Source organism: Ambystoma mexicanum, chromosome 7q, assembly GCF_040938575.1.
Source record: "Ambystoma mexicanum isolate Mex_15411 chromosome 7q, UKY_AmexF1_1, whole genome shotgun sequence".
NCBI lineage: Eukaryota > Metazoa > Chordata > Amphibia > Caudata > Ambystomatidae > Ambystoma > Ambystoma mexicanum.
Window position 1 is genome coordinate 813,572,779 of NC_090941.1, and position 17,358 is coordinate 813,590,136.

Here is a 17,358-nt window from a genome sequence, read left to right on the forward strand (position 1 = left end):
ACTAAGTTTGATTTGGCTTATAGGCTGTGTGATTTGGCAGTGTTTGGACATGTGGTCCATGGTTGCTTTCAACAGTCACGGAAGCATTTTCTGGCACAATTGAGTTGAAGGGGATCAGACATGTGGTACAAAGTCAAGATCAGCGTCAATGATGTAGTTTACTGACGCCTTCAGGTGTTGATTTTTTTTGTATTCTGTGCTGATCAACAAGTCAGCCCGTTGCTTCCCTTCGTGGTAGAGCAATGTGCTTGTCAGCCCGGTGACAGGTTCCATCTCCCCCTGTGGTCCTCAGTAGTGTGTGGCACAAAAGCAGTTTGGTTGTTAGTTGCCTGGCCAGCAGCTCTGAGCACAGGGTGCTGAAAGCCTGGAGGACTTTTGTTGGGTTTGTCACCCCCAGGTCACTGTGATTGTGATGGAGTGATAGATTTCTGTCTCACATGGGTGTTGACAGCAATGTTACGCCTCAGCGTGTTAGTCCAGGTATATCTCGTTTTGGTGATCCATTCCCCTTCAGAAATCCATGCATCTACTAGTCCGATGTCTTGATGTTTTTCACGAAAGAGCAGGAGGTTGTTTCATGCCTGTGTTTCTCCCCTTCTGTTCTTCCTGTGTGTTATCTTGTGCAAACCTCTCCTGCTTGTTGGTTGGTTAAAGAGAGAAGGTGTGTTGTGTGTTTGTTTTCCCCTGCTTGTTTGGTGCTTGCAGAGCCTGTCTTGTTGCTTGTCTAAGAGAAGGAGGTGTGTTAGATCCTGCTTACTCACCTCCTGGCTCATTTGTGTAGATCCATCCTGTCTGGCTGTGATGTCATAGAATGCACAGCACATGCAGATGCACCAGCCTGGAATGTTATGCCTACAGCTTGGTTCTGCCCAGAGAGAGTTACAGAGAGAGATATAAAGCCTGGGTGGTGGGCACTCCCTCTAATAATCTAAAGAATTCTCAACCTCCCTATCCAATCTAGCCCACCAAAAATCTTGCTGAATCAATCCCTTGGTCTTAAACACACCCAAATGCCCTTCATGGTTTGTGCCAAGTACCACTCCCCTCGTTCCTTCCGGTACCACCATTCTATCTCCTCGGGTCAAAATCCCTTTCTCAACACTCAACTCATTTTTTACTCTTTTATATTCTTTTAATTCTTCTTCAGTGTATTCCTTCGGCCACCTCTCCTGAATATACTTTACAACCACAGTATACACTTTGTCCCTCTCACACTGTTCTCTCATTCCTTTTCATCCGCCCCTCTGAAATGTGCAAACATTTCTCCATCCTCCTCACACCCTCTACTGCATTTTGTGATAAAGCATCTGCAATCACATTAAGTTCACCCTTCACGTGTTTCACTTCCATATCCAGACCCTTCAGCACAGTGTCCCATCAAGCAATTCTCCTAGGGATGCCATCAAAAACGTTTATTCTTTCGAAAACACCCTTGAGGGGTTTATGATCCGTAACCAGTATGTTATCCCCCATAAAAAGTGTTTACATTTTTCCACTCCCCACACACAAGCCAAGACTCACATTCTATGACGGAATATCTCCATGCTGCATCCTTCAATACTCTTGACGCAAATGCTACCGTCTCCAATTATTTCCCATTTTGCTGCATGAGCATGCACCCCAAACCATTCTCACTGGCATCTGTAAACAATGTCACGTCCCAATCCTCTTTACATCCTTTTAAGATGAGTGCCTGCATCAAACAACTTCTTACATCTTCAAACTCCCTCTCACATTCCTCACACCAAATATATTTTGCTCCTTTCTTCACCAGCATTCTCAACAAATTTACCATGATACCTAACAAGACCTAAATATGAAGATAACTCCTTCCTGTCTCTTGGGTGTTTCATCATTCTAATCCCCTCGACCGTAGACACTTTGGGCTTTATTCCTTCAGCGGATCACTCATGACCCAAATATTGTACATTCTTCACTCTGAACCTGCATTTTTCCATTGATATAGTCAAATTAGCTTTGTCCATCCTCTCCAACGCACTTTTCAATTGTTTGTCATGTTTCTCTACATCCCTTCCACAAACTAAGAGAGCATCTTGATAACACTGTATACCTTCTATTCCCTTGAGCAATTAATTCATTGCTCTTTGAAAAGGCTAGATGCATAAATCAGACTGAATGGCATCCTGCTGCACCTATACAAACCAAAGGGCATTATAAATGCTGTATGATCCATAGAAGATGGGTGTAACTTGACCTGATGGTAGCAGCATTCAAATCGACTGTGGAGAATACCTTTCCCCCTTCAATTTCTAACAACAGAAAATTAATCTTTGGCAATGGAAATCTATCTGTTAACACATTCCTATTTAGCCCCCTCAGCAATAGATAGTCTCAAACTTCCATTAGGCATGCATACTGCTACTGTGGGGCTTATCCACTCTGCAGCTTCTGCTTCTTCGATGATCCCTTCACTTAACATACGTTCCAACTCTTGTTTGATATCCGCACATAAAGCCACAGGTATAGTGCGTGCATTGGACTTCAGTGGCATGGCACCTGGTTTCATCTTTATTCAATGTACAAATCCTTTCAGACAACCAGTTTTATTCTCAAATACTTTTGGGAACCATCTTGTGATGTCATTGTTTTCCTCTTCCACTAACTCCCCTTTTCCTAGGTTTTTTCATATGACCATCACTTGTGCTGGGTGGTTGGGGTCTAGACTCAGACCCAAATCAGCTTGTGCATCCCACAACAGTAGGTTCCCTCCATTTGCCATGACTCTCACCATCCCTTGAGCTTCACCTTCACCATACTTGAAATGCGCCCAGAACTCCCCTACAATGTCTATCGGTATGCACCCATAAGAATGTGCTTTCACAGTGGGTTCTTGTAGATCACACGGGTCAGACATTTCCCTCCACGGGTCAACATTCACAAGCATGTAGTCTGCTCCACTATCAATTAGTAAATTCACCAGAACTTCATTTATATCTGCCACCCTCACCTTACTCTGTCCTCTCCAACACACTTTTCAATCATTGGTCAGGATGCTACCAAAGACTGTGATTGAACCACCCAATTCTGTACGGGATGTGGTTGCTGTAGATATTCTGGGTCCGATATCGGCAAGAGGACAAAAGAGCACTTATGTAATAGTGGTTATGGACTATTGTGAAACTGGCCAGATGTGTGTGTAGTAAAGGACATAAGTGCGCGCAAGGTCATGAGTTTTTTGGAAGGAGTATTTTGGAGAGAGGGATTTACCAGGAAATTGGTATCAGATAATGGGCCACAATATGTGGCTAAAGAAATGGAAGACTTTTTAAAAGAGAATGAAGTGGGACATACCACAACAGTGCTATATAATCCCAAGGGAAATGCGACTGTGGAGAGATTTAACAGGACTTTGATGGAAGCAATATGAATTGCTGTAGCGACAGGTGGAGATTGGTCACGGCCTGTGATGGAGAGATACAGAATTGCAACACATCAGGTCACAGAAGTTTCACAGTTTAAGGCATTGAGAAGGACATTACCTAATACCAGGTTGAAGCCAGGATGGATGGGGAAATTTGGTGGTGATCGCAATGTAGTGCCTCAAGAGGTGATACGAGAGAGGGTGACACGTGACCAAATTAAAATCTAAAAGGAGGTATGTTGAAAAAAATTCTCTAAGAGAGCGTTTGATGCGAGAGGGTGAAGTGGTGAAGGAGAATAGTGAAAGTAGAGTGCAGAAATGATACATGAGGTATTCATGCCCTCTAAAGGTGGTCAGAGTTTTTGGAAATACAGTACGTTTGAGCAATGGTGAGCAATGGAGTAAAGAGAGGGTGTTAGTATGTGGAATGAGCGAAGCACATTAAGGAAAGTTCCTTATGCAGATCATTCCATGAAGGGAAGGAGGTGTTTTGTACCAGGTAAATGTGTACTTATATAAATACATTGTTCTCCCATTACAAACAGGTGTAAATACGTTATTCTGCCATTTCAACCTTGAATGTTTGTATCCCACGGATTGTACAGTATAACACATTCCATTCTGGAATTAAACATTGGGGCTACTGTTGTTGGAGAGAGATGTTATGACTTGAAGGAAGAAGGAGGACTGATGAAAAGGCAGGTTGGGGCTGCTTACTATGTAACTTGATGAGCATTTAATGCTTACAATTACTTCAATGTGCCTCAAGTGTGCATTTCATTACAAGATATCTCCATACCGCATCACTACTTTCTGCTCCAACTTTCAATGTTATGTGGATGACACTTAGCTCTCTTTCAGGCTCCCCTCTGTCACCTCTGCTTCTTCTCTCATACAAGACTGTCTGGCCAAAATTCAGGAATGGTGTGCTGCCAATGATATCTGCCCTAATGCCAGTGAGACTGAGATCCTCCTCATGGGACAACCGCTCCCTCCTTTCCTCCTCTCTCTGGCAGCCCACTCTGGGCCCTCTTCCTGCTCCTTCCTGTGATACTAAGAACTCCACCCTCTCCTTCTCTCCTCACATCTCTGACGTCTCTAAGAGTTCCAACTATCAGCTGCACCTTCACAGATGTATTCTTCATTTTCTCACTTTCCCCCAGAAGCTCACTGTCTCAAGAGCTCTGGTCCTCTCTATGCTTGATTACTGCAACATCCTCTTTCTAAATCTTCCTGCCTCTACTCTTCAAGCTTTACAACTTATTCTAAACAGGACTGCAAGAGGGATCATATTTCTCCATCTCTGAAATCTCTTCACTGTTTCCCTGTGGTTGCAAGGATCAACTTCAAGACCCTCTGCATTGCCCACAAGACTTTCTGGGGCCTGGGACCGCTGTACCTCCAACCTTCTCTTCCAAAACATCTTCCTTCTCTTGCTCTCCGCTCATCCACCTCCAACTCTCTGAGGGTCAGACGCTTCTCCAAACAGAGAGTTGGGGAAGATCTATCTCCTCGGCTAGGGCCTCCCTCTGGAACAGCTTCCCTGCCTCTCTCAAACTTGAGCAGATCCACCTCTGGTTCCGGAAGCAACTCAAGACCATCCTTTTCATATCTGCTTTCTCTCTTCCTCTCCGCAGCTGATCCACCAGATTGCTCCATGCACAGGTCACAGGCCCTTACACTGCATCTGTGCTCTCCAGCACTTAAGGGTCTGTATCTGAAACCCTACAGTCTCTTCTCTCTGCACTTATGAGCCACCCACTGGCTGCACTTGTGAGTTAACTGCACTTCCCCTTTCCCTTCCCCCCTGGCACTTCTCCCCTTCCCTCTTCCCTCTTTCCTGCATTTTCGTGATCTGAATGAACCAAGGCTTAGTAAGATTATTATTTTGTCCTCACTTCTTTGCCCCCTCCTTGTCTTTTCGCACCTAGAATCACTTGTGTACAGGCATGTTATGAATGCCATATCATATCATATCATACCAGGATGATTATATCAAGACAACCCAAATGGAAAATGAGCCTGGATGGAAATATAAGATGCATGTGTATCCTTCTGCAGGACAAGAAAAGGTCATTGTTGAAGAAATGAAGAGGATGAATTGCTATGATATGACAGAAAGGGCTGTAATGCTTGGATGCTGGAAGCATTCAAATCTGCTAAAGAAGATAGGAAGATGAAATGATGTCCTGTGCAGCTCATCCGCTGAGAAAGGAAGCAGTGCACGATGTACAGAAGGTTATTATGAGTGTCTAAGTCATGGGCCAAGTACACTAAACTGCAAAAATAGGTTGAAGACGAATCAGGCCCAGAAGCTGTAGTCCCATTGGTTAATGCAACACTGTGCTTTCTGAGCAAGGGAACAAATCGAGTTGGACAGAATAAAGGGTGCAAAAAAATAATTGACGTTCCAGGAATGAGGAGAGGGATGGCTGCCTTAATGGATCGATATTGGGCCTGTGGATCTAGACCATATATGAAGCAGCCCAGGAATTAGGTTGGAGTGTGTTCCTTGGTATACATCAATGTTCCAGCAATGGTGATTCCTCAGAATGATCTGAAAATGAAAGGATTTCCAAAAGTGGATGAGCATCTGAGAGAGAATTATTTCTCCCAAAAATCACTAAATGCTTATAAAGACATTCCTGATGAGCACAAGTTGTTCAGCAAGACTACGATAATGCTGACATCTATGTTCATGCCTGGAATTCAAACAGAGGTGAATGTCAAATGGCTACGGATCTCCAGGTGGGAGCTGCTGCAAACAATCAATGCCACTATAAAAGGATTGAATGCCATAACAGAAGAGCTGAGGGCCATAAGGTTGACAACCCTCCAGAATTGGTACATTCTCGACATGATTACAACAATGGATCTTGTTCCAAGGTCGGCCACCATGTTGTACATTCCCACCATCTCATGACGTGGAGAACATAACTTTGATAGATGCTATATCAATGTTGTGAGAACTACACATAAAAAAGGAGTAGGATACGAAGGCAATTGGAGATGACAGTTGGTTCTCACTCCTGTTTTCATGGATTCCTTATTGGATGGCAAATTGATTCACGTTCCTTGGAGCAATATTGCTGATAATAATGTTTGGATTCTGTATCATAAGGATATTAATTGGACAATGGCAGGAAATGGCAAAGAAAGCAGTGTGAATGAAGATCATGTTTGACACAAAGGATGAACCAGAAGACAATGTGCTGACTGATTGTGCCATTAGAGATAGTGTTAAAGCAAGTATTGTGACACCTGAAGGAACACGATAATGGTATCCAAAAGTTCACAAGAATTACGTGGCACATTGGGTCTTCTGTACCCCAAGTGGAGGATGCAATTACATGACCTGGAGTGTGGATGAACACATAAAAAATGTGGGCATTCTGAGAGGGGTGACGTAGATATGGAAACCCAAAAAGCTTTTCTTCAAGAGAAGATACAAAGAAGCAGGAAAACTTGAGGAGGAGGTTGGGACTCGACCAGAGGGGGGAATGTACAGGAGGAGATGTATACATCTGCAGGAGATCCCGCCACCCTACCTCATTTGTATTGGAGACATGAGACTGTGCCTTGTCTGACACCAGCTATCATACCAATACTGCATCGAGTATTTGGAAGGAGATATCCATTGAGATAACTATATTGAATGTACCCACGAGGTGATGATGGCCTGCAGGAAGAGATCCCTGAAGAAATATGAGAATAAATGAAGAAGACAGACTGATGACTTCACAAGAAAATGTGCACAACGTCCCTAGATACTGAATGAAGATGGTGTATGGATCCTAGAGGAGAAAAGACAAAGTAAAGAATAACATGAACCTTAAAATGTAAAAGATTATACGATAAAATGCTCTGCAGAAATCAGAAGCATGAAGAATGTACAGACGCTGAAATGCAAGATAGATCAAGTCATAATATAGGCTAGCTATAATTACGGAATAGAATGCAGGCACAGCCGCCAATGTATAGAAACTTGACATTGGTATCATGAAATAAATAAGCCAAAATCATGAAAAAGGAATGAAAAGCTGCAGAGCAATAGGATAGCAGGTTGCTAAAGCTGTGTGGCAAGGCTGTCTGGCCTGAAGTCAAGATCCTAGAAATCAAGGTCAGCTATCTATTCTGAAAAAGAACTAGTGTGTGGAGGATGAATCCTCTCAAGTTAAAGTGCAAGAAAGAACACAAAGGATGCCACGTTTTCATTCATTTAAAGCATTTAAAAGCTGCAGAATGAACCAAAGCATGGTATCTTGTCATGTAATGAAATCAAAGTTTGAACTTGGAGTTCCAGATATAATAGAGAGTGCCAAGTGCATTCCCAGGACAGGAATACTCTGCAAGGCCAAGTACAAAGACAATTTAAAGGCAGAAGGCATGGGTGATGAGAGATGTTGGGCTATTTGGGTGGTGAGGTAGCTTCATGTCCTATCTCTATGCACCTCGGTCTTGGCTTACATGTAGCTAATTCAACCGAATGTTCCAGACATGACACAAGCGTGCCAACCAATTGTATTAGTCTATATAACAAAAGACCTTATAGCTTGAGAAACCAATGAAACACGTTGTAACTGATTTGTCTTAAAATGACACTTATGAAAAGGTAGTCATAAGTTGTTCACCTGCTATTGGACAGCCAATAACAATCCTAGCTCCTATCTGATTGTATATCTAAATATCTCCCTTAACCAATCCCGACCCTTGATAGGTTTTTCACTGATGCATAATGAAGTATGTATTTTCTGTGGAAATCATTGAGAGACTGAGCGTACGTCTGTTGATGTTCATTGTAACATCCCTGTTTTAGATAATTGTTAATAAAACAGTAACTTGCCATCTTCTTGAGTTTGTCCAGTTATTTGGACTCAGGATTATTGTGGTGTAATACCATCCAGTAACAGATGTAGGTTCCAAGGGCCATAAACTCAGTAGTTCAATGCACCATGCATTAACTCAGGCACAGCTTTATTTTTTAGAATTTACCCTGCCACCATCATAGGCTATTTAGCATCATCATTGTTTTGGTACAGGGGTGCACATCTTAAATGCAGCCCCTGTTCTGCAGAGACTTGGTTGTCATTGCAGCTCTCAAATGGACACCTGCGACCTATGAACCTGCTGTGTGCCACTGGTAGAGGAGCGCTGTGAATCATGATACTGATGCAGCAGGACCCAATTAAACAGCATGTTTTGACATGAAACTTATGAAAGAGGAATCTGCCTGATTGCCACGTTTGCTGAATCCACGCTTCTGGGCATACATAATTGGAGGTTCCGTTCCTCTGCGGCAAAGCCCTTGTGGGACAAGTCCACGGTGTTGAGCGATGCAGGTGCGCAGAAGACGTTGCCTGACAAAATGTAGCAAGTTTCCCACTTCCACGCTTCCACGCCTATGTAATGCGGGGTTTGGACCCTCTGCAGCAAAGCCCTCGCAGGACATATCGTGGTGTTGAGCGACACAGATGCGCAGGAGACTCTGCCGGACAAACAATAGCATGTTTGCTATGTCCACGCTTCTGAGCCTACATAATCCGAGGTTCGCACCCTCTGCAACAAAGCTCCCCAAGACAAGTCTGCAGTGTTGGGAGACGCAGGTGGGCAGGAGACGCTGCCTGATGAAATGTAGCATGTTTGCTAAATCCATGTTTCCGAGTTTATATAATCCGCGGTTCGGGCCCTATGCAGCATAACCATCACAGTACAAGTTTGCGGTGTAGAGAGACACAGGTGGGCAGGAGACGCTGGCAAATGAAAAGTAGCACATTTGCTACGTCCATGCTTCCGGGCCTATATAATCCGAGGTTCAGACCCTCTACGGCAAAGCTCTTGCAAGACAAGTCACCTCAGTGGGCAGCAGATGCTGCCTGACAAAATGTAGCACATTTGCTACGTCCACACTTCTGAGCCTATAAAATCTGAGGTTCGGACCCAGTGTGGCAAAGCCATCACAGGACAAGTTTGTGGTGTTGAGCGACACAGGTGCGCAGGAGACACTGCCCAACAAAACGTAGCCCGTTTGCTACATTCATGCTTCAAGGCCTATATAATCCATGATTCTGACCCTCTGTAGCAACGCCCTCACAGGACAAGTCCACAGTGTTGAGCGATGCAAGTGCACAGGAGATGCTGCCCGATGAAAAGTAGCACGTTTGCTATGTCCTCATTTCCAGGCCTATATAATCAAAGGTTTGGACCCTCTGCTGCAAAGCCCTTGCAGGACAAATCGGCAGTGTTGAGTGACGCAGGTACGCAAGAGACTCTGCTCAACAAAACATAGCACGTTTGCTACATCCACGCTTCTGAGCTTATAGAATCTGAGGTTCGGACCCTCTGTGACAAATCCCTTGCAAGACAGGTCTGTGGTATTGATAGATGCAGGTGGGCAGGAGACGCTGCCTGATTAAATGTAGCATGTTTGCTACATCCACGTTTCCGAGTTTATTTAATCTGTGGTTCGGACCCTATGTGGCAAAGCCATCACAGGACACGTTTGTGGTATAGAGTGACACAGGTGAGTAGGAGACACTGCCCAACGAAAAGTAGCACATTTGCTACGTCCATGCTTCCGGGCCTTTATAATCCGAGGTTCGGACTCTCTGCGGCAAAGCTCTTGCAAGACAAGTCTGCAGTGTTGAGTGACTCAAGTGGGCAGGAGACACTGGCTGACAACATATAGCACTTTTGCTACGTCCACGCTTCCGAGCCTATATAATCTGAGGTTCGGACCCTATGTGGCAAATCCATCACAGGACAAGTTTGCGGTGTTGAGCGACATAGGTGCGCAGGAGACACTGCCCAACAAAACGTAGCACGTTTGCTACATCAATGCTGCAAGGCCTATATGATCCAAGATTTGGATGCTCTGCGGCAACGCCCTTGCAGGACATTTCCACTGTATTGAGCGATGAGGATGCGCAGGAGATGCTGCCCAACGAAAAGTAGCACTTTTGCTATGCCCTCACTTCCGAGCCAATATAATCAAAGGTTTGGACCCTCTGCTGCAAAGCCCTTGGAGGATAAATCAGCGGTGTTGAGTGGAACAGGTGCGCAGGGGATGCTGCCTGATGAAACGTATCATGTTTGCTATGTCCCTCCTTCCGAACCTATATAATCAAAGGTTTGGACCCTTTGCGGCAAAGCCTTCACAGGAAAAACCTGCAGTGTTGAGTGATGAAGGTGCACAGGAGATGCTGCATGATGAAACGTAGCACGTTTGCTAGGTCCACGCTTACGAGCATATATAATCCAAGGTTCTGACCCTCTGCGACAAAGCCACCACAGGACAAGTCTGCAGTGTTGAGTGAATCAGGTGTTTGGTGGCAAAGGGGTCTGCGACGTAGACAGTGAGTGTGGATGACTCATCCACATGTTTGCGCCACAAGGCAAGAATTTGTGGGGAGCTAGCTTGCTCTGTGCTTCTTAGCCCCTGTGACTGTGCCCTTCTCCCCTGACTTGTGTCCCCCACCCCAAAGACCTGCCCCTCTGCCCGTGCCCCTAGGCCGGATGCGCCCCCTTCTCTGTTGATTCCTTCCTGCGTGGTTCCATCACACTCTTTTTTGCATTGCAATCCCACACCCCTACCATCCTTGTCATCTCGCCTGCATGTCCACTGGTCACAGGGTTCCCTCGCAATCCTTGATCGGGTGGCTCATTGTACTTTCCATCCATGCTACGCTCGCGTCTGCACATCCTCTGCCTGCGTGAGTCCCTCACACACCTTGATCACTTGGCTCCTCGCTCCTTGCATCCTTGGCTACGCTCGTGCCTGCGCGTCTTCTGCTGCATGGTTTCCTTGCATTCCTTGATCGGTTGAGCTCCGTGCCCCTTCCATCCTCGGCTACACTCACGCCTGCACGTTCTCTGCCCATGTTGTTACTTTGCAATCCTTGAACGTGTGTCCTCCGCGCCTCTTCCATCCTTGGCTACGCTCGTGCCTGCGTGTCCTCTGCCCACGTGGTTCCCTCACAGTCCTTGATCGCATGTGCTCCGCGCCCTTCGATCCTTAGCTACGCTCAAGCCTGCGTGTCCTCTGTCCATATGATTTCCTCACAATCCTTGATCGCATGTGCTACCTTGCCCTCTCCTCCTTCCTCTTCTGTCGACCCTCGGGCTCCTTCTACACTTCCACAGGGCGTACCTCTGACCTGTACCGCTCCAAGGAAGTCTTTCAAGGCTGGCAACCTTCTCCACATTGCCATTCTTAACTCTCGCTCAGTTGTTAAACACTCCTCCAACATCTGCTGTCACCTGGAAGAACTCTGTTCTAGGTCTGTTCTAGGTCTTACAGAGACATGGATCACGGCCAGATCTGTCACAAGTTTTGACACTCTCTGTGCCTGATTCAACCGTCCCAGCGGGGGGTCTAGCTTTGATCTTACCAGAGTGGATCCTAGGTCTATCATTCCTATGCATTTCTATTCCTCTATTGAATGGCTGGTCTGCAGGCTCTCTCTCTCTCCTGGCCACTCTCTCACTGTGGCTACTATCTACCGGCCACCTGTTCAGGTAACTTCTTTCCGCTCCGAGTGAGCAGACCTCTCCTCCACCCTCATGGCCTTGACCACTCATCTCCTCCACATTGGAGTCCTCAACATCCACCTGGGTGCTTCCTGTCCCTCCGCCGACTCTTTTGCAATCTCTGCAATTCTCTTTATCTCTCTATTCTTCCCTCTGACCTGACTCACTCTGCAGGGCACACCCTGGATGGTCTGATCTCCTCAGACATCCCCCTCTCTAACCCTTTCACCACTCCTCTCTCCTGGAGTGACCACTTTCTACTCTCCTCTCATCTCTCTCTCTCTCTACCCCTCAGGCTGAGACAACCCGTGCACTGCCACCCACCTCTCGGTCATCCGACCCATGAAGCGTGTGTCACCTGAGGCTTTCACCAATACTTTCTCTCTCACATCCGGACACAGCCCTTTCCAGCCTCCATTCTTTTATCTGTGACACTCTTGATGTACTTTCCCCTGTCATGAGGATCCGCTTGAAGCCCAAGGCGAAGTGCAACTCTTGGGATGACTCAGATTTTGTCACCCTTAAACACAAGTGTAGGATGGCTGAGCAGAAATGGCGGGCATCTTGTGCACCCTCTGACAAACTGGCCTACCGCCTGCTCCAGAGGCAGTACTGACTCTCTGTCCACACTAAGAAGAGAGCTCACATCCAAGACTGCATCTAACAACTCAGCTGAACTCTTTAAAATCTGTAAGCAGCAGGCCAATCCAGCTGCAGTCTCTTCCTCTCCAGTCCCCTTCCAGGCTCTCTGCACGGACTTGGCTCATCTAAAAAAGCGAGGGCATCCTGTCCACCCTCTCTTCCTCTGCTCCATCTTCCTCAAATTTTCCCTCTACCTCTGGCCTTCCTGTGGCCGCTTCGTCTCCTCCCTTCTCTTCCTTTCCTTTGTTCACCCCTGACAAGATTTCTAGGCAAGTCTGATCTATGAAAGTCTCATCAAAACGGGTTCTTCCCTGTTCATCCAAAACCATCAAAGACCACATTTACACCCTCGCTCAGCAATGGCTGACTTCTGCAACCACTCTTTCACCAGTGGAACCTTCCCTTCCCCCTGAAGCACTCCCCTGTGCACCCTCTTCTTAAGAAACCCTCAGCCGACCCCTCCTGTCAGGCAAACTATCACCCAATTTCCATTACTCCTTTTCTGGGAAAACTCTTGTAAAAGCTGGCCATCTCCCAGCTTAGCCTTCACACCAAATCTGTTGGTTGTCTCCATGACCATCAGTCTGCCTTCAGAGCAGCCCAAAGCATGAAAACTGCCCTCCTGAACATCTGTGAAGACCTGCTCTCAAACCTTGATACTAACCACCCTTCTGTCCTCATCCTACTCAATCTCTCTTCTGCTTTTGACATGGTCAACCATGCCATCCGGCTCTGTGATTACCTGGGTAGCACTGATCAGGCCCTGTCCTGGCTGAACTCCTTTCTCTCTGACCGACCCTGCCAGGGCCAACTTGGGTCCTTCCTCTCCTCTATCTCTCTCTCTCTACCTGTGGTGTTCGCCAGGGGTCTAATTTATTTAATTTATTAAGTATAATATACATATAACCACAAGGTTTTGTATATACAATACAAAACATGAATGGGACATTGAAGCATTCAAAACAGAACAACAATTATACAATTTAAAAACATAAAACCTAAGTAGTACATTCTAAATTTGCCATTTTACCTCGCAACATGTATTATTAGAGGATCGTCAATTTAAAACTACATAAAATATTTGGTTTAAAATTTCAATGCACTTCCAGTAAATCATAACAATATAAAATATAAAAATCATATCAAAGAATAGTTCCAATACATAGATACTTCTTTTTCATCCATGATTTAAACATTTGGACTCTCCGAGGTGCATGGGTGCTCACATATTTGTCGCTCCATATTTTATGTAAAGACATCATTTTGCCAAGGGTACCCATCTTCAAACAGTTATCAATGTGTTTAAAAGTGAAAATGAATTGTAGAGCAATTGTACCATTATCCAATAATAGACATCAGAGACAATGCCATTCAATTCAAATTAGAGCAGAATGTACTTTACTGACACATTTTGTGTAAGCCAAAACAATTGTGTAATATCAATGCCTGAAATTGTGACCCCAAATCTCACCACCGTATAGTATATAGCTTATCATCAACATATAAACCAAGATATTTATGTCACCACTTCTTCCAGGGGAGTGTGTTCAAATGTACATATGTGTTTTTACATTTTTTCGCAAACACCATGATTTTACTTTTTTCTTTGTTAACCTTTAAGTTATTACTTATTGCAAACTCACCTAAGGCATTAAGGCATATCATATCATATCAGCAGATTTCCCTTTTGTGATTGATTTACCCACAACAATGTATTCATTTAATCAGACTTAAAACGTCTACACCCATGCCAAATGGCAATCCGTCACACCCACCTATTCACTCACACGTTGTGTCCTGCCTTCCCACTCCCTGCAACAATGATCCACTGCCTTGCTCTCTACCACAACATCCCACCTGGGATCACATCTCGCAACCTACCTACCAGAGTAAAGGACCTTTTCCCGGGCATCATGTCTCTCCATTCTCCCACAAAAAGGATGCTCAGTGGGCATCCTGAATGGCCGCCCATCACCCACAAGAAAGGACCTCTATTTGAATCCCTCAGACTCCAAGTGCCATACTAATCATGCTGCTGGGCACATCACTTTGCCAGCAGAAGCAGTAACATTGGGCAGGGGAGGATCAGGGGGAAAGTTGATTTTTCTATTAAAAAAACATAATCATTTTACGTGCAAGTAACAATGGAACAGCCAATCTATCTTGACATACAAACACAGAGAGTAGGAGTCCTAAACAAGGTGGGAAGCCACTGGTGACAATACTGCACCAGAGAAGAGAGGAAACAATAGGGGTGCCAGCATTATTGATAGGTGGGAGGGGCTGCAAAAACGGAGGATCCGTTTTGGAGAGGCGGACATGAATAAGCACACCCGCTTCTGCATTTGAACAGCATGAGATGGGAAGGGATAAGACACGGAATGGCTGCAACACACCTGCCTCAAACATTCTGTCTCACTCCACCAGCCCAACAAATGCTAAGTTGTAAAAGGAGAGACAGCAAGTCATGCAGACGCTTCCCACTGTCCAAAAAATAGTTTTTGAAACGAATAATTGTGCATGTAGCACAGTAGGGCAGGGATCAGCCTTAATTGTAACTGTGTAATTTCCAATCAAACTAGACCCAGCTGCATTGTCCTGTTTAGTCCAAACCCCACCTGGCTGTACACCTGAACAACTCCACTGGGTCTTTCCAATCAAATGTAAATTCTCTGTCAAAGTGCTGTGCTCTCTGACTGGTGGGGGGCGGGCAGTGTACAAAGGATGTTTTCTTCATATGTACACATCTGGAATATCTGTTTGGGAAACATTATTAGACACATTCGTAATCTCCATTTTATATTTGCGGAAATGGCCACACATCCTGAAACAGAGTGTAATTGTTTTTGCTAATTAAAAATAACACCATACCACACAGGCATTTATACAAATTGCGGCTTGAGAAGGCACAATGTGAAGAGTGCAAAATAAGAACATTTGCTTTACAAAAGGGTGCATTTTGAGCTATGAAACTGCAGTTCAGTGACTGGTATTTCTGTTCCAAACTCCGTTATGTAATAGCTTTGATTTACACTGTAAAAAGTTTCATTATGCAGAGCTTTAGTTCATACAAAAATAATTTGAAATGAAATTGGAAATATCCAGCACAATTCAAAAAATAAATAGGTATAACAAGTGGGTTGAAATTGCATTGTAGGCCTTTCAGAGCTACCGGGAACAGTTGAGTATGTCAAATTGGACTGCCCTGTAATGCCATTTCATATCTAGTTTTCCACTCGCTTTTATAGAAAAAAATGCAATGCAAAGGAATATGAAATGCTCTAAGAAAGCCGTGTGTGGTTTCTGTTTTTCTTCTACACAGCCTAATCTGAAAGGTGAAAGCCTGTCTCATGTGGTGGAAAGACACTAACATGATATGCGCCGAAACGAAAATAAATTGAAAAAATATATGCTTTGTGGATTTCTGTGGAGGACAATTTGAACTTCAAATATATTGCATCTTAAAAGACGTTCCGGGAAAAAGAAAATGGAGAAACACTTACCATCTTGGCTGTAGGCCTCGGAAAAGTGGTACAGGTTGGTGGGGAAGCGGTAATTGTGCGCCGCCACGTCTCGCCAGCCGAGCGGAGGATTACCGAACCGTGGCCGGTTCCTTGAACTAAACGGCGACGACGATGAGCTGCCAGACTTCATTCGCAAGATGGCGGCGTAGGACGTTTGCTGCCCCGGGATCGCGTGAGAGAAGCCTAGGAGGAGAAGCAGTGCATTGTCAGTATAGGGACTTGTACAGTGGCTTCGCTGCAGTCTTTATAAACGTGACCAAGCAGATTAGGCCCCCAAATGGTGGCCGCTTATTTTAAAAGGAACACATGGCTTGCTTCACTATACGCACGATGACACATATATACTGGAGTCCATGGCTTGGTGGGCTTGCACTATATGCACGTGGGCGTAGGGCATGGGGTCTCCGCAATCTAACGGAGCTGCATTTATTGTAGTTGAGGGCCCCGTGGATCCTGGAGAAGCTGGGGCTTTTTTTAGGCTCCTGCATAACCACAAGCCTCAATGCAACCCTGTCGACTATTGCCCTTCAATCTCTGTGCTGTTCTTGGACCCCCACTCCCTTGTTTCTCTGCTCCCTAACCTTATTCTTCCCCCTATTATTGAAATACTCTCCATTGCTTCCCGAAGCTAGATCTGCGCTCGGTAAATATCCTAATAATCATAATAACCAAATGCCAAATGCCCCCTTGCAATTCAGCCCTCAATATGCTTCCCTTCCTTGTTCATACGATTCTGTTCCCCTTCCCGATCCACCTGTATCCACTCATTAAGGCTCTTCCAGACTCAGTTTGCTTGTTTAATAGCCCTGTAAACACTATTTCTACTGTTGCCATACTCAATTGTACTCCTTTTATTGACCTCAGAAGTTTGGGTGTGCGATGCGGGCATTGCAATATGTGCATGCAAATTGCCCACAGACCTTTGCCTATCAGAAATCGACTGGGTCCTCATGGGGAAAACACTGCTTGTCAGTACTGAATATGTTCCCTTCACTCAAACAATGCAATTCTGCGTGCGGGCTAACTGCTGCGTAAGAGCGTTCAGAAGGCAATGCAAGTTAATAATGCTTGCACCTAATGCTTACGTTTCTCAATCAATATCTCTCTTTTGTTTGCACTATGCAGACACACGCAATTTAAGCGACTATTTGTATTTGACTCAGGTCCTTCGCATTCCTGTACACTATCTAAAACGTTTTTTGCCCCATAAGTAATGGAATACTGCCTGTGCAAGAATGCAGAATGATACAAGTCTAAGCAATCTTCTGTACTTTTAAGACACAG

The 17,358-nt window shown here is 45.0% G+C and overlaps 1 protein-coding gene across 6 annotated transcripts in view; it reads right to left on the bottom strand.

Moving 5' to 3' along the window:
- The window catches only part of CNTN5 (contactin 5), a 3,106,629-nt gene that overhangs the window by 1,779,207 nt on the left and 1,310,064 nt on the right, over positions 1-17,358 (bottom strand). For all 6 annotated transcript variants that reach the window (XM_069639123.1, XM_069639125.1, XM_069639124.1 and 3 more), the window contains one exon: positions 16,054-16,257. In XM_069639123.1, coding sequence (XP_069495224.1) covers positions 16,054-16,257 — 204 coding nt within the window. The remainder of the gene's footprint in view (positions 1-16,053; positions 16,258-17,358) is intronic.